Raw genomic sequence first — 21,829 nt, forward strand, 5'->3', positions numbered from 1 at the left:
TACAAGTTTTAGTTTTTTTAATTTATAGTCCAGGAGAGAAATGTGTGGGAATCTCAGGGGAAATGCTTTGTCCACAAGCAGTGTGTTAGATTGATAAAATGTGTGAGGTAATTTGTGTCTGCATTTTTATCTGTTAAAGGTTATAAAACTTATGGAAGCTTTGGAGGATTTTACAGGTGTTTTGGTCTGTTTTTTCGGTCAGTTTTAATTGTTTCTAAAACAGACTTCTAGTGCTCCTAGAGAGCAAGAATGAAAGTGTCTTGGACAATGTTACTTCAGCATAGGGTATGAGGCAGGAATGAGATAAAAACGTTATTTTTTGTATTCTTTTTAGTTTAGTGTTTGAGAACAGGACTTGTTACTGGGACTGAATGGCAACATGTCCCTCCGTTGCTCACAGCCGGCTTTCTGCCTCCCTTGGCTGCGTTTTGCTGCCCTTTGGGGTTCGCGATGTTTCTGAGGGGAGCCCGGAGCCGGGAGCGCTCCAAATGGCGGCGGCGAGGGCGGGACTACAACTCCCAGGATGCTCTGCGCAGCGTCGCGCGGTGACGTCATCGCTGCGCCAGGGAGCCCGTGCAGCGCGGTCCCGGCGGGAGCGGCCGGAGCTCTGGGACGGAGCGGGACAGAACGGGCCGGGACCGCGAGGGGCGATGGCTCAGGACAGACAGGAGCCTCCGGCCAAGCGGTTCAAGGCGGCGCCCCCCGGCACGCAGCCCCAGAGCGCCGCGCCGCCCGCACACGTGCAGCGGCGCTCCCTGCCCATCTCCGGGGCCCGCGGGCCGCTGCTGGACCGGCTCCGCCGCCTCGACACCGCCGTGCTCATCGGTGAGTGCCGGGAACAGGGCCCCCGGCTGGGAAAGCTGCCCAGAAACGGCCTGGGTGTAAATCTGAAGTGTGGTGAGCCGGCAATGATCGCTGTGCTTTGGCAGCCGGGGTTTCTGTGGAGCAGGTTAAAGGATTTCCCTCCTTTCGCTGTCTGCTTGAGTTCAGTCAAAGCTGGGTGGCTAAACTCTCCTCTTCTGAAGACTCTCTTCACTTACGTTTTCACTGATTTTATTGTTTTATGGAGCAGGTTAAAGGATTTCCCTCCTTTCGCTGTCTGCCTGAGTTCAGTTAAAGCTAAGTGGCCAAACTCTCCTTTTCTGAAGACTCTCCTCGCTTACATTTTCACTGATTTTATTATGCTTTCACTGATTTGATTATATTTTTCTGTTCTGCAAACGAAAAAGCTTTTTGTTAGACTTTTCAGGAGCTGAAGATGTACAACTTCCCACCTAGTAAAGACACAGCATTTATTGTAATTAAGTGAAAAATGCTTAGTGTGTCACTCCTGTTAGTGTCACAGCACAGACACTTCACCTGCAGAGAGGCTGGAGTGGGTTTGTGAACCAGAGTGTGGCTGGAGCTCTGCAGAGGTGGGCGAGGAGGGCGTTGGGTGCCATCTCTGGCCTGCCACTGCTTTGTGGTGGGACTTTCCCTCTCTGTCTTCAGCTTCCCCATCCTCAAACAGGGCTAAAAGTTACCATACAAAACCCAGTTTGACAATGCTATAAAAGTGTGGGGACAAACTCCATTCCCTTGATATTCCCTAGGAGAAACAGGCTCGGGGAAGACCACCCAGCTGCCTCAGTTCCTGTACGAGGCGGGCATTGGCCAGCCCGGTGTCATCGCTGTGACCCAGCCCCGCAGGGTGGCAGCTGTCACCCTGGCTGCCAGGGTTGCTGAGGAGAAGAGGACAGAGCTGGGCAAGCTGGTAGGTTATCTGCAGATTAACAGACTGTATCCGCCATTTGCAGCGCTCCTGGCGCCCCTCAGATACATTTTGGATAATATTTTGGATAATTCTGCAGATACATTTTGGTTTGGTGCTGCTCTGGGGATGGGGCCCTGTCAGGCTGCAGTGGGTGGGGCAATAACCAGCCACAGGGGATATAGTCTTAATTTCATAATTGGTTTTGGGTTCCACAATGTAACAAGGATGTAAAAGCTGTCAGGGAGTGCTCAAAGGAGCAGCATGAAGATGGTGAGGGGTCAGGAGGGGCCACATGATAGGAGTGGCTGAGAGCACTTGGCCTGTTCAGCTGGAGAAGTGGAGAATTTGGTCTGCAACTTCCTGCTGAGGGGCAGCTCCAATTTCTGCTCTCTGTGACCAGGGACAGGACCTGAGGGAGCAGCTGGAGCTGTGTCAGGAGAGGTGTTGGTTGAATATCAGGGAAAGATGTTTCCCCCAGAGGGTGCTGGCACTGCCCAGGCTCTCCAGGAAATGGGCACAGCCCCGAGGCTGCCAGAGCTCCAGGAGAGTTTGGGCAATGCTCCAGGGATGCCCAGGGTGGGATTGTTGGGTGGGCCAGGAGCTGGGCTGGATGATCCCTGTGGGTTCCTTCCAGCTCAGGATATTCTGTGATTCTATAATTAAATGAATGGACAAAAATTGCTCTTTACCTGTTCCATGACAGGGTGGGCATGGTCTGTCTCTGTAGCTTTGTACTTCTTGATCTGGCTTGTTCCATTTGCAAAAATACTGATCCATGAATAAAACAAAAAAAATATTGTGCTCTCTTCCATTGCTCCCTGTGTCAGAAATCACTGTCAGGGAGAGCAGAGTGCTGAATTAGTGCAGGTCTGGGGGAGAAAGGCAGGGGAGAAGGTCTTCTCCTGTATAAAATCCTCGGAGAGCCTGGAATCATTTTGAGGAGGAAAGCAAAGGGAAAAGGAAAGGGGAAAGGGGAAAGGAAGGGGAAAAGGAAAGAAAAACCAAACTGAACTTTGCGGGGCATTTACCATGACCTTCTAGTTAGGAAGAAGCCAACCACAGATGTTGGGAGTGTCATTTGTGTGGCCTACTACATTTGGAAGAGGAACCGCTCACAGCAGATAAACTGCTCTGCTTTCCGTGCGCTCCTGCTTGGCTCAGTCCAGTGCAGTGACCAGGGGCTTTGTGGCCCTGCCCTGTGGCACGAGGGCAGTGTGAAATGCCAGTCAGCGTGCCCATGCTGCCCACGCTCCCTCGCCCAGGTTGGCTACACGGTGCGCTTCGACGACTGCTCGTGCGCGCAGACGCGGCTGCGGTTCCTGACGGACGGGATGCTGCTGCGCGAGGCCATCGGGGACCCCCTGCTGCACAAGTACAGCGTGGCCATCCTGGACGAGGCCCACGAGAGGACCATCCACACTGATGTGCTCTTTGGGGTGGTCAAAGCCGCTCAGAAGAAGCGAAAGGAGCGGGGGCTGCGGCCACTGAAAGTGTGTTCATCCAGGATGGCGGTGAAGGGCGGGTGGGGCTGGGCTCTGGCTGCTCTGAGCATCTCCTGGGGCCTTGCAAAGGGTTTAGGATTTCAGCTTAGACCATTTTTCTGTTCCTAAAAAGTCGCTTTAAATCTCAGTAGTTCAGGGTGTCTGACTTATGACGTGTAGACCTGATATGACACCTCTGAACAAGGTATCTGGTCACCACCATGATCCCTTTTGTCCACCAAAGCCCCAGACAGAGTGCTGGGGAGGTTTTGGCACTGCTGCTGAGATCACTCCAGCTGCAGGAGCACTGCCTGATGGGACATGCTCATTCCCAGGTAGGGCACTGCACATGGGATGGGTGGACATGTCAGGAATTTGTGTGAAAGCACATTGGTCTGGCAGGGGGCTTTGCATGATCTCGTTCCACACACCAGCCCATTCTGTCACACCATTTTCTGCTTGTGTTAAAAAGCTGATGGCTTTAATGAGGGCAGATCACTCTCTTCTGTTCTGAGCATGGTTCTCAGGATCCAGAAGCTGACTTCTGGCTGGTCCTGACTCGTTGGTGTCCAGCTGGGTGGGAGATGCAGTGCTGACCCGTGCTGTGCTCTCCCTGAAGGTGATTGTCATGTCAGCCACCATGGATGTTGACCTGTTCTCCCAGTACTTCAATGGAGCTCCTGTCATCTATCTGGAGGGCCGGCAGCATCCCATCAACATCTTCTACACCAAGGAGAGGCAGAGTGACTACCTGCAGGCAGCACTGGTGTCCATCTTCCAGATCCACCAGGTATGAGGGTCTCTGCATGTTTGTGTCCCTCTGGGGCCAGGGGTTGGTGTTTTGTGCTGGGATGTTTGACTGCCAAACACTGGGTTGTGTTGTTTCATTAAACTGCATTTAGTGCTTTGAAGTTGCTGCTGCTGTTGGGATTTGGGACCTGTATGTCCAGGCTGGAGCTGAAGGGAGACTGCCAAGCAAAACTCTGTAATGTCACCTCATGCCTAAAACCTGAATGTTCCCCTCACCTGAGTTCTCTGTACTTGAGTGCTTGCTGGCCCTCTCTGCCTGGCATGGACAGTTATTTGAGGACACAGCAATTCCTCCATCCTTTTAACACCTGATCTCTCAAAATGTGATTTACTCTTTGTCTCTGGTGAATCCATTGGGAATTCTGGCTGTTGCATCCTTGCACCACATGTGTGTCTTCTCTTTCTTCTTAGCTTGCTTCAGTGACTGCCAGAGCCACATCTCATTACCAATCTCAGTTCTCCTTTTCTACCCAAACCCTCCTAACTTCCTTTTTCCTCTGGCTCCAGGAAGCCCCTGCATGCCAGGACATCCTGGTGTTCCTGACTGGTCAGGAAGAAATTGAAGCAATGACCAAAACCTGCCGAGACGTTGCCCAGCACCTCCCTGAGGGCTGCCCGCGGATGACAGTGCTGCCCCTTTATGCTTCTCTGCCCCACTCCCAACAGCTCCGTGCCTTCAAACCCACCCCTGAGGTGAGGGAATAGGAGGGGTTTGGCTTCAATAGGTCTTTGGATGAAACATGTGGCCTTTAAGAGGCTAAAGCAGTCTGGACTGATAGTAATCAATAGTTTCTTGTGTTTGTGGGGTTCCAAGATGAAGGGAGGAATGATGCATCTGACTCCATGTTCTCAGAAGGTTAATTTATTATTTTAAGATACTATTTTATATTAAAGAATATTATACTAAACTATATTAAAGAATACAGAAAGGACACTTACAAAAGGCTACAAAGATAATAATGAAAATTTGTGACTCCTTCCAGTCTCGACACAGCCTGACAGTGATTGATCATTAAGTCAAACAATTCACATGAAACCAATGAAACAACCACCTGTTGGTAAACAATGATTAAACACATTCCAAAAGCAGCAAAACACAGGAGAAGCAAATGAGATAATATTGTTTTCCTTTTTCTCTGAGCCTTCTCAGCTTCCCAGGAGAAGAATCCTGGGCAAGGGGATTTTTGCAGAAAATATGACAGTGACAAATAGTCTCTATCAGCTTTAGGCTGAGTGGTTCCATAGATGTAATACACTGCAACTGTGATGGTTTTAAGATGCATTCAGTAAGTCATGTGGGATGCATTCAGATGCATTCAGTAAGTCATGTGGGATCATAAAAAAAAAGGATTAGAAGGCACATGAACTTAACTTTCCTCCATTTCATAGGAATTTTGTGTCCATATCACAAAAAAGCTACAACAGCTAATGGGGGAAGTACTGAGTAAGCTGAAAACCTGAGAATGTTTGTCAGGCCCATAAGGAAAGGAATTCATGCTGCCTCAGGCTCTTTTTTACCTACTCAACAGATAAATAAGAACACAAATGTTGTGCCAGAAGTGAAACCAAAATTGTTGAAAGATGTATTGAGAACAGCTGTTCTGGTGGTGTGTTTTGTTGCAAATGCAGAAGAATATTTTAGAAGCTGATTAGAAACTGAAGGTTACCTTAGTTTCTGAGAGCTGGCACAGCAAGCACAGTTTGTGCTCACAATGTGGGGCAGGGCTTGGCCTACACAGGCCAAAAGCAGCAGAATTTCTGTGTTGCAGCTGCTCTGAGGTGGCCTGGGCCTGGGATTGATTTTCCTTCCTCCCAGGGCTGTCGCAAAGTGATCCTGTCCACCAACATCGCAGAGACCTCCATCACCATTGCTGGCATAAAATTCGTTGTGGACACAGGCATGGTCAAAGCCAAGAAGTACAGCCCTGGTGAGGAGTTCTGAGAAGGAACAGGGGCAAAATTGGGTTTGGCTTTGTAGAAGTTGCTGGAGGCCCTTAGCCCCACTGAAAGAGGATTTCAAACACCCTCCATGCTGTTTAAATTAACGTCCCAGGTTTGGGGTGTGGGGTTTGGTGGTGTTTTTGTGGAGTTTTTTTGAGTATCAGCCATGAGGGGGTAAAAATCTGTTAAATGTGAATATTTTCTTCATGGATACAGCATGGGGTTGTTCACTGTGCTTCACCAAGTGAAGCACAGTGCTGAAGTTCACTGTGCTGAACCAAGTGAGCTCTGAGGTGGATTTGAATGGCAAACCCTGGGAATTTTTACTTCTAATCCTCAGTGTTTTCCAAAGCTGTGCCTTCCTCAGGCACTGACTGAGGTGATGTTTTTCCATGCACAGACACTGGCCTGGAGGTGCTGGCAGTGCAGCAGGTGTCCAAGGCCCAGGCTTGGCAGCGCACGGGCAGAGCAGGTAGGCAGCAGAGCGGGGTCTGCTACCGGCTCTACACAGAGGAGGACTTTGAGAAGTTTGAGGAGATGACAACACCTGAGATACAGAGGTGAGGACAGAGCCATCACACTCCTTGCCACATCTTTTACAGCTGTGAGAAGAACTGAGCAACAAAACTGAGCAGCAAAACTAATCTAGGGGCTGGTGAGTGACTTGAGAAAAATTGAAGTGTGGGAATCAAACAGAAAAACTTGGAAATGTTTGCTCAGTGGACAGTTGAGCACTGAGTCTCCAAACATATAAAGCAATAGTTCTGACTGTCCTCCAGAGTTTGGACTTGCCTCTTCTTGATTTAGGAAATCAGGCTTCAGCAGCAGCATCAGACTTGTCTCTGTCAAGCTGCAGCACAGACCTGAGACTCTATCTCAGCTTTTATGAAAAAGTAAAAGAATTATCTCAGTTGTTTTTTCTGCCTATGCAGGTGTAACCTGGCCAGTGTGGTGCTTCAGCTCCTGGCCCTGAAAATTCCCAATGTGCTCACCTTTGACTTCATGTCCAAACCATCTCCTGGTAAGTGGCTACAAAGGCAGCCTTGGGGACAAAGAGCAGGAAGATCTTGGGCCATAAGGTGTCATAACAACACAACATGAAGGTGTGCCCTGACTGCCAAGGGAAGAGTAAATGGGGAAAGGTGCTTGTTCTCCTGGATAAAGGAGGATAAACCACATTTGGGACCCTGATTTCTCTAAATGGAAAGTACTGGTGCCTCTGGCCAAGGAGGGAGGCAGTGATGGAACCAGCTGATCTTCACATCCCAGTGATGTGAGGCAGGAGGCCTCACAGCCCAATGTCCCTGTTTTGGCAGATGCTATTCAAGCAGCAATTGATCAGCTGGACCTGCTGGGAGCTGTGACCCAAAAGGAAGGTCAGCTTGTCCTGACCCCCTTGGGAAAGAAAATGGCAGCCTTTCCACTGGATCCAAAGTTCTCCAAGGTAAAAGCTGCAGAAAAATTAACATTTTTAATCTCCTGTACTCATCTCTGTACCATTGATGTTTCTCTTTCAAACTCCTTGACCAAGGTGTGACATTTGGGGTGTTTGCAGCTGGACTGGTATATTTGCTGTACATTATTGTACATAATTTACAGCCCTTTTGCTGGATTGCTTGTCATCTGTTGTTAAAATTCAGAGGAGTTTTTAAAAGATAATTTCTTTCCTCTGGCACCTCTGAAGGTGAACAAGACATATTTGCTTGCAATTTTCAGGATTGTTTAGCAGGTCCATGAAATGTCTGTTGCTGTAGTTGGTTCAGTCACTGTGTCTGTGCTGGTTGTGCACTGAGCAGTCTCAGAGAGGAGCCTGGCAGGTGCTGTTACAGCTGCTTGGTGAGCCCATCAGAGGATTTACAGCCAATCCTAGGCCCAGATGTTTGAGATTGTCCTAAACAATGTTTGGTTGAGTTCCTGGGCTGCCAGGGAGCACAAAGATCTGCCCAGCTGAAGTGGATTTGGTCAACTAAAGATGAGTTTTGTTGTGTCTGTGCAGGCCATCCTCATGTCCCCTCAGTTCCACTGTGCAGAGGAGATCCTGACCATTGTGTCACTGTTGTCAGTGGACAGTGTCCTCCACAACCCCCCTGCCCAGAGGGATGAGGTGCAGGCTGTCAGGAAGAAGTTCATCTCCAGTGAGGGGGATCATCTCACCCTGCTCAACGTGTACAGGGCCTACAAGAGCGTCAACGGGCACAAGGTGGGATGGTCTGAGCTGCCAGTGCTGTGTGAGCTGTGGGGTGAGGAGGTTTGGGCAGAGTGACCCCTGCATCCTCCATGGCTGGTGCCACAGGCATCCTCCAATCAGAGAGAAAAGGGGTCATCTTTTACAACTGGTGAATTGGAGGAAGTTCTGTAACAAAGGTTCCTACAGACAGCTCTGGCAAAGCTTTGTGGGGTCAGTTCTGTAATCACAGCCAGGGCTCTTCCTTCCCTGGTTCCAGCTGGAATCAAAAGGGAGTGGGAGGGTGCTGAGATTTGATGATAAATACATGGGCAAGCTCTGGGACAGGATTCATTGGAAAAACACTGAGCATGTTTAAAAGCAGATTTGGATTTATCCTACTCTGTCAACCCCTCATATTGATTTGTGGATGTGTGGACTCATGCACCCCATTCCTTGCAGCACCTGTCATTCTTACCTGATTTGTTTTCACCCCCTGCAAGATAACTAGTGCTGTTCTTGCAGGGCAGCTCTGAGTGGGGAAAGAACCACCACCTGCTGTTTCTGAGCAGTGTGGGAGGGAATCTAGACATAGTGGAGTAAAGTGGGGTAGAAATATGACCAGGAAAAGGGTCAGCATGTTTTCTCTGAGGCAGATTGTAGGGGGGATTCTGCTTTCCATGGTATCCAAAGGCTGTCATGCTCCTGGGGTGAAGAAATATCCCCTTCTAACTCCTGGTCTGTCTGCTGCAGGGATGGTGCAGAGAGAACTTTATCAATGGCAGGAACATGAAGCTGATGGCAGAAGTCAGAGCTCAGCTCAGGGACATCTGTGTAAAGGTAACTTGCCTCCATATTCTATTTCTCTGTTTCACCTGTTGGTATTTTCCTGTTTGTCCCCAAACTGATGTTACTTTGCACCAAGTCCCAAGTGAGAAAATGTGGGGTTGTTTTCACTCTCCTGTAAAGAGCTGGCTAAAATTCCTGACTGTGCAGTTGCATCCCAAAATCTTAAAGCTGCAGGGCTTAGTGAGTCAAGGAGAAATGGGAACCTCTGAGAAGACTTGTCAGGAAAAGGACAGGTTTGGCTGAGGGTTTTTCCTGCTTTAATGCAGCTGGGTCTGTGCTGTGTGTGCCACAGAGAGCTGGCAGCCTGTGCTGGCTGGTTTCTCCATGCAGTCAGGCATTCAGTGTGGCAGCAGCTTCCCCGCAGTGCTGCTCCTGCTGGTCACAGCGTGGGAGCTGCCACTGAACCCCTGGCAGTCTGCAGTGACATGGGAGCCACCCTCTGGGGTATCCTTTGTGAATCCTGGTCAGCCTTTAATTCCCTTTTAGAAGGAGAGTGATGATCCATTGTGCTGGCTCTCAGTCTGGCTTAGCCTAGCATCCACTCAGCTGAATTCCCAGTGATCCCCCAGTGTCCTGACACAGGAAAATCCCCCAGGATTTCTGAAGTGAACCAGTGTCACTGTAAGGGTCAGGACTGGGTAAGAAGTGACACAGACTCTGGGTCAGAAAGCTAATAGGCTAGAACCTCAACTTCACTGGAAATGCTTCTTTTATACGCTTCAGTACAAGTGGACTGTAGCAGTCTGAATTGCTGCTAGCATAGTCCAGGGTAAGGAAGCAAAAAGGACCTTTGCATAATATCCACAGAGATGTTTTGTGCAGCCACACAGTGAGATGTTCAGGTCCTAGCGCACACACACATTGCTAAATAGCTATGTTTTCTGACCACAGACTCAACATTTCACCTAAATCAAAATGGATTTCTACTCTGGAGAGTTTCTCCTCTGTGTCAGTATCCCCCTGAAGGGTGCAGGTTGTTCATGCTCACCTTGTGCCCGCAGCTGTCGCTGCCCCTGGAGTCGTGCCGCGGGGACACGGCGGCCGTGCGGCGCTGCCTGGCCCACAGCCTGTTCATGAACGCGGCCCAGCTGCTCCCGGACGGCTCCTACAGCACCGTGGGCTCCCAGCAGGCCGTGGCCATCCACCCCTCCTCAGTGCTGTTCCAGTGCAAGCCCGCCTGCGTGGTGTTCACCGGGCTGCTGCGCACCAGCCGCTGCTACATGCGCGACCTGTGCCCCGTGGACGCCGAGTGGCTGCTGGAGGCCGCGCCCGAATTCTTCCACAGGAAGCTCCGGACAGCCAAGAGCTGACCTGGCACCAGCTGGCTTTGGTTCTCCTTGAAAGACTTTGTGAAAAGTATTGGGATAATACCAATATAGCCAGATGGGATGTGACTGAGCTTGGCTGGCCCTCGCTGCTGAACCAAATAGCGGCACTGTGGTGTTTCACCCCACAGACACTTTGGGCTGGCTGGGTGTGTGGTGTTTCACCCCACAGACACTTTGGCTGGCTGAGTGTGTGGTGTTTCACCCCACAGACACTTTGGCTGGCTGAGTGTGTGGTGTTTCACCCCACAGACACTTTTGGCTGGCTGGGTGTGTGGTGTTTCACCCCACAGACACTTTGGGCTGGCTGGGTGTGTGGTGTTTCACCCCACAGACGCTTTAGGCTGGCTGAGTGCTGCAGCTGAGCCCGTGGGGACAAGTCCAGGCCTGCAGGAGCTCTGGTGGTGCTGGGATGGAGCTTCCCCCCATAACAGGGGCTGCTCCTCAGGTTTCCCTCTGGCAGAGAATCTTTAAGGGGATGGTGAAGGAAAGGAGTCAGTTCTGATGGAGGGTTTGGATCCAGAGCTTTATTCTGGCCCTCAGGCCTCTGAATGCAGCACCAGCTCCAACAGAACTCCCTGAGCCCGTGGTTGCTGCTCCTTTAACCCCAGGGAGAGGGGCAGGGAAGGGGCAGGGAGCCATAACCAGGTACAGGAGGGGAGGGACAAAGGGACAAAGGACACCTGGATGGCCCAATGCCCCCCAGGGGTGGAGGGCATCCTTTGGATCTGCCAATCACTCAGTGCCCTTCTGGAATGCCAGGACTGACAGAAAGTGCTGGGAGAGGTCAGGGAGGGAAAGGAGAGGTGATTGATACACCTGGGACAGAATTATCAGGGGAGGGACCCGAGGTTCTCAGTTAAACTCTGAAATCACAATGCAAGAGAAAAGTGCATATTATATAGCTCTATGCAGATATTTACTATATGTATTTTGTTGTGTTGATTAGTAGTGCTGTATTAATGTTTTAATAGTATGGTAAATGTAGTTTTGTAGTTGAAAGGTAACTTTTGTAGTTAAAATAGTAACTATGTGTGTGGGTTGTTTTTTAAGAGAGGAATGAGGTACTCGCACTGAGATAGCAGCCACAGGACACCTGAATGTTTCAGAGAAAGAGAATTTATTGCTCCATTATCAGGAGAAACAAACTTCTTCCTGCCTTGCTCAGCCCTGAAGAAGCCATCAGGATTCAGAGGAAGAAGCTGACACTAACCAGACAGAATCCTGTGTTTGAATGGAATTTATGCATCATGTATGAAGTGTACGAATATTCAAGAGCTGTTGCTTTTAAGGGTTAATCCTCTGTTAATGTGGGTCCTTTTTTGGGCTTATGCTGCCCAGAAAAAGGTACCCAGACATCCATAACTCTTTGTTTCTGTTGTCTCATATTGTCCTAATCCAAATTGTCCAAATTACTATTAGTCTAATTATATTTCTATTTTTGTAACCATTTTATTACTATTAAACTTCTAAAATTTTAAAAACAAGTGATTGGTGTTTTTCACAACTTGTACATTCATTAAATTTTTTAAAAATAACTATGTTTTCTATAACCTTAAGGAATGGGATGGGTATTTATTTAGATTGGATTTATATGGTTTTTTCCAGAATAAAGAAGTGATGATGAAAATCTGAATTATGTCTGTTGGTTTGTGAGGCACAGAACAAATGATTGTAGGATCAGTCCTGGTGTTTGTGGGTCTTGTAGGAGTGTGTTCATTGTCAGCAGTCTGGGCTTAAAGATGAGAAGGTAACACTGTGAATCTGTGCCTATTGTGTGCAGAATGGACTCTGCCTTTTACGTGTGCTGTGCTCAGACTCCTGTTAGAATTAAAGAGTTAAAATTCTGGTCCTTTGATGGGGTGGTGACCATTTGATGGGGTGGGACAGAGGGGGTGGTGTCCATTTAATGGGGTGGGGCAGATGCTGTCCTGCCTTGCAGTGAGCAGCAAATGAGCCTTGTGTGCTTCCCCTCCATAGCGGACACTAGTGCCAGCTTTTGGACAAAGGGCAGGCTTGGTGCCAGGAAATGCTGCCTGAGTCACTCTTTCCTCTAAAATATACCAAAAAAACCCCAACCTTTTTTTTTTTTTTTTTCCCTGAGGGGACTCTCATGCTCTGACCTGAACAGTGCCAGTCCTAATTATGAGCGGGATGATGTCTGGGATAAAACCTGTGCACGTCCCCCACATTCCTAAAGCTCTGTCTGTGAGTTCACCCGAGAAAGGACCTGCACGGGTGCTGTGTCCGTGCCATCCCTGCCCATTCCATCGTCAGAAATCCCAGCAACCAGGCACCCTATTAGCACATTCCGTGCTGCCGGGGCCGGGACTCGAACCCGTGGCCTCATGGGGGCCGGGGCCCGAACCGGCGTCTCACCTGGGCCGGGACTCGAACTCGCTTATCGGCCGAACCGGGACTCGAACCGGGGATCTTACCGGAGGCGGGACTCGAACCCGCGGTCACGGGGCCCGCGCGGGGCGCGCCGGGGCCGGAAGCGGAGCGCGGTTCCGGGGCGGGCCGTCCTCGCCGCCGCTCGGTCCCGCACGATGCTCCTCGCCCGCTCCCTGCGCGCCGCCGCCGCCGCCGCGCTGCGCCCGCCGCTGTCCGCGCCGCGCCGCCTGCTCAGCTCCGCGGCCCGCCGCGCCCTGCTGCCGCCGCCCGCCGCCGCCGCGCCGGCCCTGGCGCGCTCGCTGTGGCAGCTGGGCGGCGGCGCGGGGCGGACGGCGCTGCTGCGGCCGCGGCGGGGCTCGGCCGGCCGCGTGTCCTGCGGCTGCGGCGGGCTGCACACCGAGGGTGAGCGGGCACGGAGCGGGGCCGCCCTTGGGAGGGCGCGGGGAGGACACGTGCGCTGCACCCGCTCCGTGCTGGGCAGCACGTGGGGCGGGAGGGCTTTCCCTACTGATCTCTCTTTCCCTAATCCCCCTCTTTCCTTAAGCCCCCTTTATCCTAAACCACCTATTTCCCTAAATTCTGTGTTTTCCCTAAATTCGGTCATCGCCTAAGCCCCCTTTTCCTCTATGCCCCTTTTCCTCTACACCCCCTTCGCTACCTCTTTTTCCCCTACTCCCCCTTCCTCAACCTCCTTTTTCACAACTCCCTTTTCCCCAATCCCCCTTTCCCTAACCCCTTTTTTTTTGTTCAAACCCCCATTTCCCCAAACCCCCTTTTCCTGCCCGCCCTTCCCTTAACCCCACTCCCCTTTTCCTTAACCCTCCCTTTTCTTACTCCCCTCTTTCTTTACCCTCCCTTTCCCCACATCCCCCCTTTCCCTAACTATGCATTCCCTAACCCCGTTGTCCAACACCCCTTTCCCTGAACTCACCCCCCCCATCCTTTCCTTCATCCCTCCCTTTCCCTAACCCCCTTTTCTTTCCCCCAGGAGACAAAGCCTTTGCGCAGTTCCTGACGGATGAGATCCAGGAGGAGAAGAAGATCCAGAAGCACAAATCCCTGCCCAAGGTCTCCGGGGGGTGGGAGCTCGAGGTGCACGGCACGGAGGCCAAGCTGGTGCGGAAGATCGCGGGGGAAAAGTGAGTGGGGTGTGGGAAGGGTCCCCAGCCCCCGAGGGTGGGTGGGTGGGTCACAGTGACCAGGCTGCTCCATGTCCTCCCAGCCCAAACTGCGCCTTTGTGTGACCGCTTTGGGCCAAAGACACTTTTTTCACGCCTTTTTGTTACTGTGTTTTGTGTTACAAAGTTTCACGTGGTCTTCCTGTTTGAAAAATAACAGTTCGGTAAAACTTTAAAAGGTGAGAGCACTTGGAGGGAGCAGCTTCTCCCAGGTGTGTCTTTTAACTGCAGTCCCTGCTTTTGTTCACACACTGTGAATCCTGAACAGGGCTTAAAAGGCCCGTTCTGATGGGCATTTTGGGGATGTGTTCAAAAGAATTGTTTCTGTTTCTTGTGCAGGATAACGGTTACATTCAACATCAATAACAGCATCCCACCCTCGGCTGAAGAAGACACGCAGGAGCAGCAGAAACCTGATGAGCAGGAGGTGACTTAGCCTTGATGTGCATTTGATGCTGGGGACACAGATGAAAAATTGAGCTTTGTCCTCAAGTGTTGAGGCTTTGGCTTTTTCTCCCCCTTACTTGATATTTGCGAGCATTAAGTCACAAAATGCAGATTTCCCAGGGCTGCCTGTCCCTTCCTCTCTGCTGCAGAAAGGCAGAGATAAGGGTAAATTAGAGGAGAAATAAGGAGAAATTAGAGGAATTCTAAGACTTTCTAGCACCTTCCCAAAGGTCTACAGGAGAATGGGAGAGGGAAGCTTTGTACAGAGGAATGGAGTGACAGGTTGAGGGGGGGATGGCTTTTAACTGGCAGGGAGTGGGGCTGAATTGGATATTGGGAGGGATTGTTCCCTGTGAGGGTGGGAAGGCTCTGGAGGTGTCCAGGGTTAGGCTGGATGGGGCTTGGATCATCCTGGGATAGTGGAAGGTGTCAGGAATACCCAGTGCTGGCTGGGCTGTGCTGTGGTTGCTTTGGCTCCTGTTCAGATTCCAGTGCTGATGCAACTGTTCTCTTATTTAGCCTGAACTTACATCAACTCCAAACTTTGTAGTGGAAGTAATAAAAGATGATACAAAACAGACCCTTGTGCTAGACTGCCATTTCCCTGAAGATGAGGTGAGTATCACTGTGCCCCTCTTGGATTTAACTGCTCTTTGCAATCTCTTGCTTTTCTGAATCAGCACAATATCCAGTCTCCTCTTATTTCTTTATTTTTCTTAATCAGAAAAAAAAAAAAAGGCTTTATGTTGGCAAGAATAGTGGGGAGGAAATGTTTATGGCCCTGCCCTGGTGTTTCTGATCAGCTGCTTATTGAGCTCTTTATTTAATTACAGTAGAGAAGTGGGGATTAGAAAAGGAGGGGAGAAAATAAAATTGAGAGCTTTCACTCACACTGGTATTTGTGGTTTATTTTGTAAATGTTAGGAGATGTTTAACAGCCAGTCTTGGCTGACAAAGATGAGACAGACATGGGAAGACATGTTTAGAACCACACAGAAGTTGTTTTTTTGTATCTGTAAAATTCAGGCTGCTGATTTACATGGCAGCACAAGCTTAGAGGATTTCTTGAGTTCTGTGCATGTCTGTGCTTGTCCTCAGAGAGGAGAGGCACAGCTTCTCTGGCCTTAAGGCTTTTCCTGAGGTATTCCCAGCCTGAGGATGAGCTGTTGAGTGTGCCCACTAATTGCAGCTAATTGCATGCCTTGTATTTGTTTTCCTGCCTCAGATTGGACATGAAGGAGAGGAAGAAAGTGACATTTTCACAATTCGGGAGGTCAGCTTCCAGCCCACTGGAGAGGCTGACTGGAAGGACACCAACTACACCCTCAACACGGATTCCCTGGACTGGGTAGGTGCTGCTAAAGGCCACAGAGAGCTCTCAGCTCACCTCACCTGGCTGTCCCTCTGCTCCTGGGCTGGGAATTAAACCTGACAGGGTGTCTGAGACAGGGGCTGGCCCTGCTCTGCCCCTGAGCTGGTGCTTCTGCTGCAGACTGAGGGTGTCTCATGATCCCAGGGTTGTGCACTGCTGGTGGCATTACCAGGAATCAGGACAGACAGGGGGAACTTCTTCCTTTCCAGATTTTATAGGTGGATTTCCCAGCAGGGAGTCACATTCTGGAAATGCTTTGACACTTGTTAAACATCTTTTGATCTGTGTTTAACAATGTGGCTTATCAGGCACCATGTGTAGGTAAAAGCATCTGTGTGTGGTATCTGAAAAAATACATTGTGTCCTGCTTTTCCAGGTGTGTTGTTAGACTTGTAACACTAAAAATATGCACTAGAATCTGGGTGTTCTTATGTTCTCAATGCCAGGATTTTAAAAGCTACAATTTTTAGTTTGAGGCTGTCATGTTTAAAACAGAAAGTAGAAGTGCTAGAGTGTATCCCCTTGAGAAGCCTTCATGTAAAAATTGCTTAGTGTGCTGTAGACCATCCCACACTGATTATTCTATTTTTCCCCTAAGACATTAAATTAATTTAAAATGTGAATGAAAAGGAAAAAGCCAAGTTCATGAATGTAACATTTAAGCCTTTCAGACAAACCTGCACATCAGATCCCTTTCCAAAGTGTTAGCTCACCCCTGGGTAGAGGGACAGGCAGAGCTTGGCCTGTGTCATCCTTGTCACTTCCCCTGATGACTCCACAGTCTGGGGATCATCTCCAGGGTGCAGCTCATTTGTAGGGTTGAGTTTGGGTTTTTATTACGTGTTCCATGGCCCTTTCTGTCCAAATGCTCAGCCAAGGTCAGGCCTGCCCTCCTGGGGTGGTGCCTTGAGAGGCTGCCTAGAACAGAGGCTAGATAGTGTTACAGGAATAAAATAGGGATTTATTAAAATGCCTTAAAGGATACAACTTTGGTCAGTACAAGAGCCCAGCTAGGGCTACACCCAAGATGGTTGATGAGTCATGAGCTTTCACATTTTTATAAATTTTATAAACTTTCCATTTCCATATTGGGGTTAATTGTCCAATTCCACTCTAGGTTATGCAGTCCCATCCTCCCAGTTTGCACTCCTCAATTCCCTGTTTGCACTTTTTGGGCCTAAACCTGCAGGGGTGTCCTTGGTTATGGGGCTGGAAAAGGATTGTTTTGTCTGACTGAGCTGTGAGGAGAACTTGCTGACACTTTTAATGAAATACAGAGTTAAACACTAATGCAGAACAGAATCTGGGAAATATAAATGCTAAAAATGAAGGCATCAGTGGGAGCTGGGCCTGATTTTCCTGGGAGGAAGTGCCAGTTGTCAGGGGACATTTTAATGCACCCCTGCCCAGGTGCATTCCACTAAAGGTTTCTGTTCCTGCTCCAGGCTCTCTATGATCACCTGATGGATTTCCTGGCTGACAGAGGAGTGGACAACACCTTTGCTGATGAGTTAATAGAGCTCAGCACTGCCCTGGAGCACCAGGAGTACATCAAATTCCTTGAAGACCTTAAAAGCTTTGTCAAATGTCAGTAGGTCAGGCTAGGGAACTCAGCCTCAAGCGTGGATATTTCACAGTGCTGCTTCATCCAGCAATACCCAAATAAATCTTCACAGTGGATACAGAGAGTAAGTAAGGAAGGTGGAGAAGGAGGATTCTCACTTGGAGTTGGGGAGTTGTAGTGATGGTGCAGCCCCAATCAAGTTCTCCAGTGCTACAGGCCGGAGTTGCCTCGCCCTGCACGGGGCTTTTTGTACAATTAAGAGTGAATGTGAAGAATAAAAACTGTTCAACATATCACTGAAAAAGGGTGGTTTCTCTTCTTCTTGCTGTACCAGAGCTGCCATGAGAGTGATGGCAGAGTTTCTCTGTGCCAGAGCTGCTCACAGTAGTTGTGGCAGTGATGGTTGAGCACTTCTACTTTAACCAGTGCCTCCAATTGCTGTTTAAGTTTTAAGTTTATTTAAGTTAGTTAATTTATTTAAGGTTCATTGAAACTCAAAGCTGAAGTCTAACACGAGCTGTGAGATCACTGATGTAGTATTAAAGACAACCCCAAAGCCAAAATAAACTAAATATATTTATTTCAAAACATGTCCTGTGTGGTTAAAAGTGCAGGTCAAGGCAATACTGTGCCTTTTGGAGTGTCTTTTTGACACAGCAGTTAGAAATATGTACAAAAGAGTCCTAGCAGCTCTGGGTGAAGTTTAGTATTGAAGTCTTCCAGAAGTAAAGCAGCAGCTCAATCACCTTAGAGGAGAATCATCCAGGAGTCACAGACCTTTACAAAAAAGTTGAACAGAGAACTGTATTAATGTATAAAGTTCAAAACTATATGAACAGGAAAAACTATTGATTGGGGGGGGAAAAAAAAAAAAAATCACAAAAGAGTTGTTGAGCACTGGCAGAGGCTGCCCTGGGAAGTGGAGGAGTCACCATCCCTGGAGAGATTTAAAAGACACCTAGATGTGGCACTTGGGGACATTGGTCAGTTGTGGCCTTGGCAGTGCTGGGGGAATGGCTGGATTTGATCTTAATGGTCTTTTCCAACTTAAACAATTCCATGGCTCTACTTGAAATGCTCTGCCCCTACCACTGTCCTCACTGGTTTTACATAGCAAAGCAAGCAGCAGCTCTAGCTGGAGCCAAAGGGCTGCTGTGTGTTCTCTGAGACACCTGGATGAAGTTTTTCAGGAGGTTTAAACAAGTAATTTTTAAAACTTTTCTTCATGAACTCCTTATCTGATCAGATGGTGCACACAAGACTTAGAAGTTGTTGGCTAAAATTAGGGCACTAGATTTGACAGGTCCTTGAAAGATTCCCTAATCCAGCAGTTAAAGGTGTGTACTTTGGAATGTCTCTTTTATGGTTGCTGGTGGTCAAAGGTAAAGCCATTTCCAAGGAATTTTGTGAAAAAACAGCCACACAAACCCAGAGATCAACAGACCTGTGGTTTCTGCCTATGTAATTGAGCCATGGATCCAAGCAGGGATCCTTTCCAGGACCCTGACATTTGCACTCACAGGGCAGCTCATCAGCAGACTGGCTTCCTCCTCCATGCCACTGGTGACTGTGAACTCGGGGCTGTGCAGGCACCTCTGACTGTGCTCTGTCAAGGTGCTTTCCAGCAGGGACCGAAGCTTTCCCTCTGTCATATCCTGAGAGTAATTCATTAAAAGTCAGCTGGAGTTCCTGTCTGTTGTTTAAAGCTGCCTCTGCAGCAGCAGGGATGCCACACACAACGTGTCACAGTGCAGCTCACCTGTGTGCTGATGTACAATCCACACTGGCAACAAACCAAGTGAGCCTTCACAGTCAGGTTATTCCTGGGAAGAGCAAACTATGAGCATCATGACACCCAGAACAAGGAAAGATCTTAGCAAGAAAAACCCCTAAAACCGACCCAAGATTCCCCCCCCCCCCACTGGATTCAGCTCATTGCTCAGGCATTTCTGTGTTGTTGAAATGAACAGCAGCCTCTCTCTGCACATTTCTAAGCCCAGACTGCTGTAGGAGAGTAGGGAATCTGATTCCAATGCCAAGGGCTTTCTTACTTACTACATACAGGGCAGATGACCCTGTCAGTGGAGCAAAAAACCCAAAACCAACTCAACAGCCCCCTCATTAGATTTAGATCATTGCTCGGGCATTTTTATTTAGTTGAAATGAACAGCAGCCTCTCCCTGCACATTTCTAAGCCCAGACTGCTGCAGGAGAGTGGAGAATCTCATTCTCATGCCAAGGGCTTTCTTACTTCCTACCTACAGGGCAGATGACCCTGTCAGTGGAGTGAAAAACCCCCCAAAACCAACCCAACATCCCCCCAGTAAGATTCAGATCATTGCTCAGGCATTTCTATGTTGTTGAAATGAACACCAGCCTCTCTCTGCACATTTCTAAGCCCAGACTGCTGCAGGAGAGTGAGGAATCTGATTCCAGGGCCAAAGGCTTTCTTACTTCCTACATACAGGGCAGATGACCCTGTCAGAAGCATCCAGGCCGTCCAGCATGGCGTTGAGACATTCCTCATCGAAGCGCAGGCTCCGCTCGTACTCCTCGATCACCAACTGCTCTGCAACAGCACAGCACAGCACAGCACCCTCAGGGCCTGCTGGGCAGCACAGCCAGAGCTGCTGGGCTGATGCAGGCTGGGCTGGATACGAGTTTCTAAGAACTTTTACTCAGATTTCTATGCTTGGTGAAATCATTTCTGCTAATCTGTTTTTTTCTGTGGCTCAGTTCGTCTCATATGGGTCTTTCTGATCAGCACTTTAGAAACATCCTGAATTGATTTATAAAGGTTCCTAGAGCTAAAAGATCTCAGTCCTGTTTCTCTGGCCTCCCTCACAGACTTTAAAATGACACTTAAACTCTTAAAATGTGAGAAGAGGTCTCAGTACCTCAGCAAGATTTTTAAGGAGGCTCTTGCCCTGTATCATGTGGTTTGCAAGAACCAAGGAGTGCAGCCTCAGGTCTTCTGCACTACCAGGAAGTTACAGATCAAACAGGAGTCAGAAGATGTGTAAAGATCTTACCTTGCAAGACCAGTTCTTGTTGGATCTCTTCCAGCACTGCCAGCTCATCAGGGTCCCCCAGCACCTGAAAGGCGAATGAGTCAATGATCCTCCCATTCCACTTTCTCACTTCCAACACCTGACTGAGCAATATAACTCCACTCTTATTCTCCTGTCTCCTGTTTGCAAATCCCTCTATTTGCACACCCATGCACTGTGGGAAGCAACCTGTACTGCAATCACAAGTGCAGAGCCAGCCAGAAAAGACCCAAGTACAGCCTGTCCAAGAACTCGCTTTTTAAGACATTGAGGTTTCATTTCCATTCTCAGAAGAGGGAAGTGACAACCAGCTATAAAAAGCACAGATGAGGAAACCAATCCTCTGCTGTGATCCACAGGCTGTTTGTGAAAGAAATAAGGAATTTCCCCACTCATGCCCGGAGGCACTTTCACAGCTCAACACCCTGCCTGAACTGCAGAACAGGAAACCCTGAAGCTCTTGAGTTTTGTCGGCTCCAATGAGAAGCTGAAGTCAGACCTTCAGGGAGCTGTATTCGATACTCCTGTATCACACACGTGGTGTTGAGGCTGGGGACCCAGCACTGACCTGCTCCATGGGCTGCTCTCCGCCGAGGCCGGGCAGCCCGTCCCGCAGCTCCTGCCACTCCTGCTCCATCACCTCCTGCACCAGCAGCGCTCCCGGGGCCGCCCTGCTCGCCCCATCCGCGGCCTGGCGGTAGCGATCCAGCAGCTTGGCCCGGCTGCTCCTCAGCCGCTCCATGCAGCGCTGCGGGGACAGCAGAGCGCCCGGGGCTGTCAGCGCCGGCTCGGGGGGACACGGGGGTACCGGGGCTGGGACACGGCGGAGGGGGTGCTTCCCTAGGGGTGAGAGACCGGGAATCCCTGAGGGGACACGGGGGGTGCCGGGGCTGGGGGTGAGACACGGCGGAGGGGATGCGTCCCACAGGGCTGAGGGACCAGGAATCCCTGAGGGGACACGGGGGTACCGGGGCTGGGGGTGAGACACGGCGGAGGGGGTGCGTCCCGTAGGGGTGAGAGACCGGGAATCCCTGAGAGGGACACGGGGGGTGCCGGGGCTGGGGGGTGCGTCCCGTAGGGGTGAGAGACCGGGAATCCCTGAGGGGCAGGGGGATACCGGAGCTGACCACGTCCTGGAGGGGCTGCGGGGAAGCTGGATGACAGCTCGCAGAGGGGACAGCGCCGGGCGTCACTCGGGACGCGGTCAAGGGACAGTTTCGGACGGGGTGAGGTTCACCCACCCCTGCGGGACCACTGAGGCCAGCCCCGGGAGGACCGAACTGGGTCTAAATGAGAAGGAAGCCCACGTCCCCCCCCCTCGCAGCCCGCTCCCCGCTCACCCTGCGGTACGTTTCCCTCCAGGGCGGCCCGCCCGGGCTCTTGTACCGCGCTCGGTGCCCCTGCACCGGCGCCGCCATCGCGCCGAGCCCGCAGCGCGCCTGGCCCGCGGGGCACGCCGGGAAATGTAGTCCGGGGGCGGTGGCGCCCATTGGCCGCGCGG

The 21,829-nt window shown here is 50.2% G+C and overlaps 3 protein-coding genes across 3 annotated transcripts; 2 read left to right on the top strand and 1 right to left on the bottom strand.

The window, feature by feature from the left end:
- The first annotated feature begins 1,600 nt into the window (after positions 1-1,600).
- Positions 1,601-10,459, top strand: DHX33 (DEAH-box helicase 33). The gene is made up of 11 exons (XM_059486989.1): positions 1,601-1,753; positions 3,016-3,243; positions 3,854-4,024; positions 4,552-4,737; positions 5,861-5,972; positions 6,386-6,545; positions 6,918-7,006; positions 7,302-7,429; positions 7,982-8,185; positions 8,903-8,989; positions 10,000-10,459. Exons 2-11 carry the CDS (start codon positions 3,085-3,087, stop codon positions 10,306-10,308), a joined length of 1,605 nt encoding a protein of 534 aa, XP_059342972.1. The 5' UTR covers positions 1,601-1,753; positions 3,016-3,084; the 3' UTR covers positions 10,309-10,459.
- A 2,413-nt stretch (positions 10,460-12,872) lies between these two features.
- C1QBP (complement C1q binding protein) lies at positions 12,873-17,582 on the top strand. Its single transcript, XM_059486777.1, has 6 exons — positions 12,873-13,119; positions 13,706-13,856; positions 14,235-14,322; positions 14,862-14,957; positions 15,568-15,690; positions 17,160-17,582. Exons 1-6 carry the CDS (start codon positions 12,873-12,875, stop codon positions 17,307-17,309), a joined length of 855 nt encoding a protein of 284 aa, XP_059342760.1. The 3' UTR covers positions 17,310-17,582.
- Positions 17,583-17,837: 255 nt separating this feature from the next.
- On the bottom strand, positions 17,838-21,752 carry RPAIN (RPA interacting protein). Its single transcript, XM_059486779.1, has 7 exons — positions 21,669-21,752; positions 20,897-21,076; positions 20,311-20,374; positions 19,733-19,847; positions 19,038-19,101; positions 18,799-18,933; positions 17,838-18,055 (listed from the first exon to the last, which is right to left on the bottom strand). Exons 1-7 carry the CDS (start codon positions 21,744-21,746, stop codon positions 18,026-18,028), a joined length of 666 nt encoding a protein of 221 aa, XP_059342762.1. The 5' UTR covers positions 21,747-21,752; the 3' UTR covers positions 17,838-18,025.
- Positions 21,753-21,829: the final 77 nt, after the last annotated feature.

Source organism: Ammospiza nelsoni, chromosome 21 (genome assembly GCF_027579445.1).
Source record: "Ammospiza nelsoni isolate bAmmNel1 chromosome 21, bAmmNel1.pri, whole genome shotgun sequence".
NCBI classification, from domain to species: Eukaryota; Metazoa; Chordata; class Aves; order Passeriformes; family Passerellidae; genus Ammospiza; species Ammospiza nelsoni.

What these genes read in the sequence shown, in the direction of transcription:
- DHX33 (XM_059486989.1), top strand. Translation starts at nt 3,085, where the DNA reads ATGCTGCTGCGCGAGGCCATCGGGGACCCCCTGCTGCACAAGTACAGC. An exon ending in AGCCAAGAAGTACAGCCCTG is followed by an intron (nt 5,973 to 6,385) that starts GTGAGGAGTTCT and finishes TTCCATGCACAG; the next exon opens with ACACTGGCCTGGAGGTGCTG. An exon ending in ACAACACCTGAGATACAGAG is followed by an intron (nt 6,546 to 6,917) that starts GTGAGGACAGAG and finishes CTGCCTATGCAG; the next exon opens with GTGTAACCTGGCCAGTGTGG.
- RPAIN (XM_059486779.1), bottom strand. Translation starts at nt 21,746, where the DNA reads ATGGCGGCGCCGGTGCAGGGGCACCGAGCGCGGTACAAGAGCCCGGGC. An exon ending in ACAAGAACTGGTCTTGCAAG is followed by an intron (nt 19,848 to 20,310) that starts GTAAGATCTTTA and finishes GTGCTGTTGCAG; the next exon opens with AGCAGTTGGTGATCGAGGAG. An exon ending in GTCTGCTGATGAGCTGCCCT is followed by an intron (nt 18,056 to 18,798) that starts GTGAGTGCAAAT and finishes TTTTTTGTAAAG; the next exon opens with GTCTGTGACTCCTGGATGAT.
- C1QBP (XM_059486777.1), top strand. Translation starts at nt 12,873, where the DNA reads ATGCTCCTCGCCCGCTCCCTGCGCGCCGCCGCCGCCGCCGCGCTGCGC. An exon ending in GCCATTTCCCTGAAGATGAG is followed by an intron (nt 14,958 to 15,567) that starts GTGAGTATCACT and finishes TTCCTGCCTCAG; the next exon opens with ATTGGACATGAAGGAGAGGA. An exon ending in ACACGGATTCCCTGGACTGG is followed by an intron (nt 15,691 to 17,159) that starts GTAGGTGCTGCT and finishes TTCCTGCTCCAG; the next exon opens with GCTCTCTATGATCACCTGAT.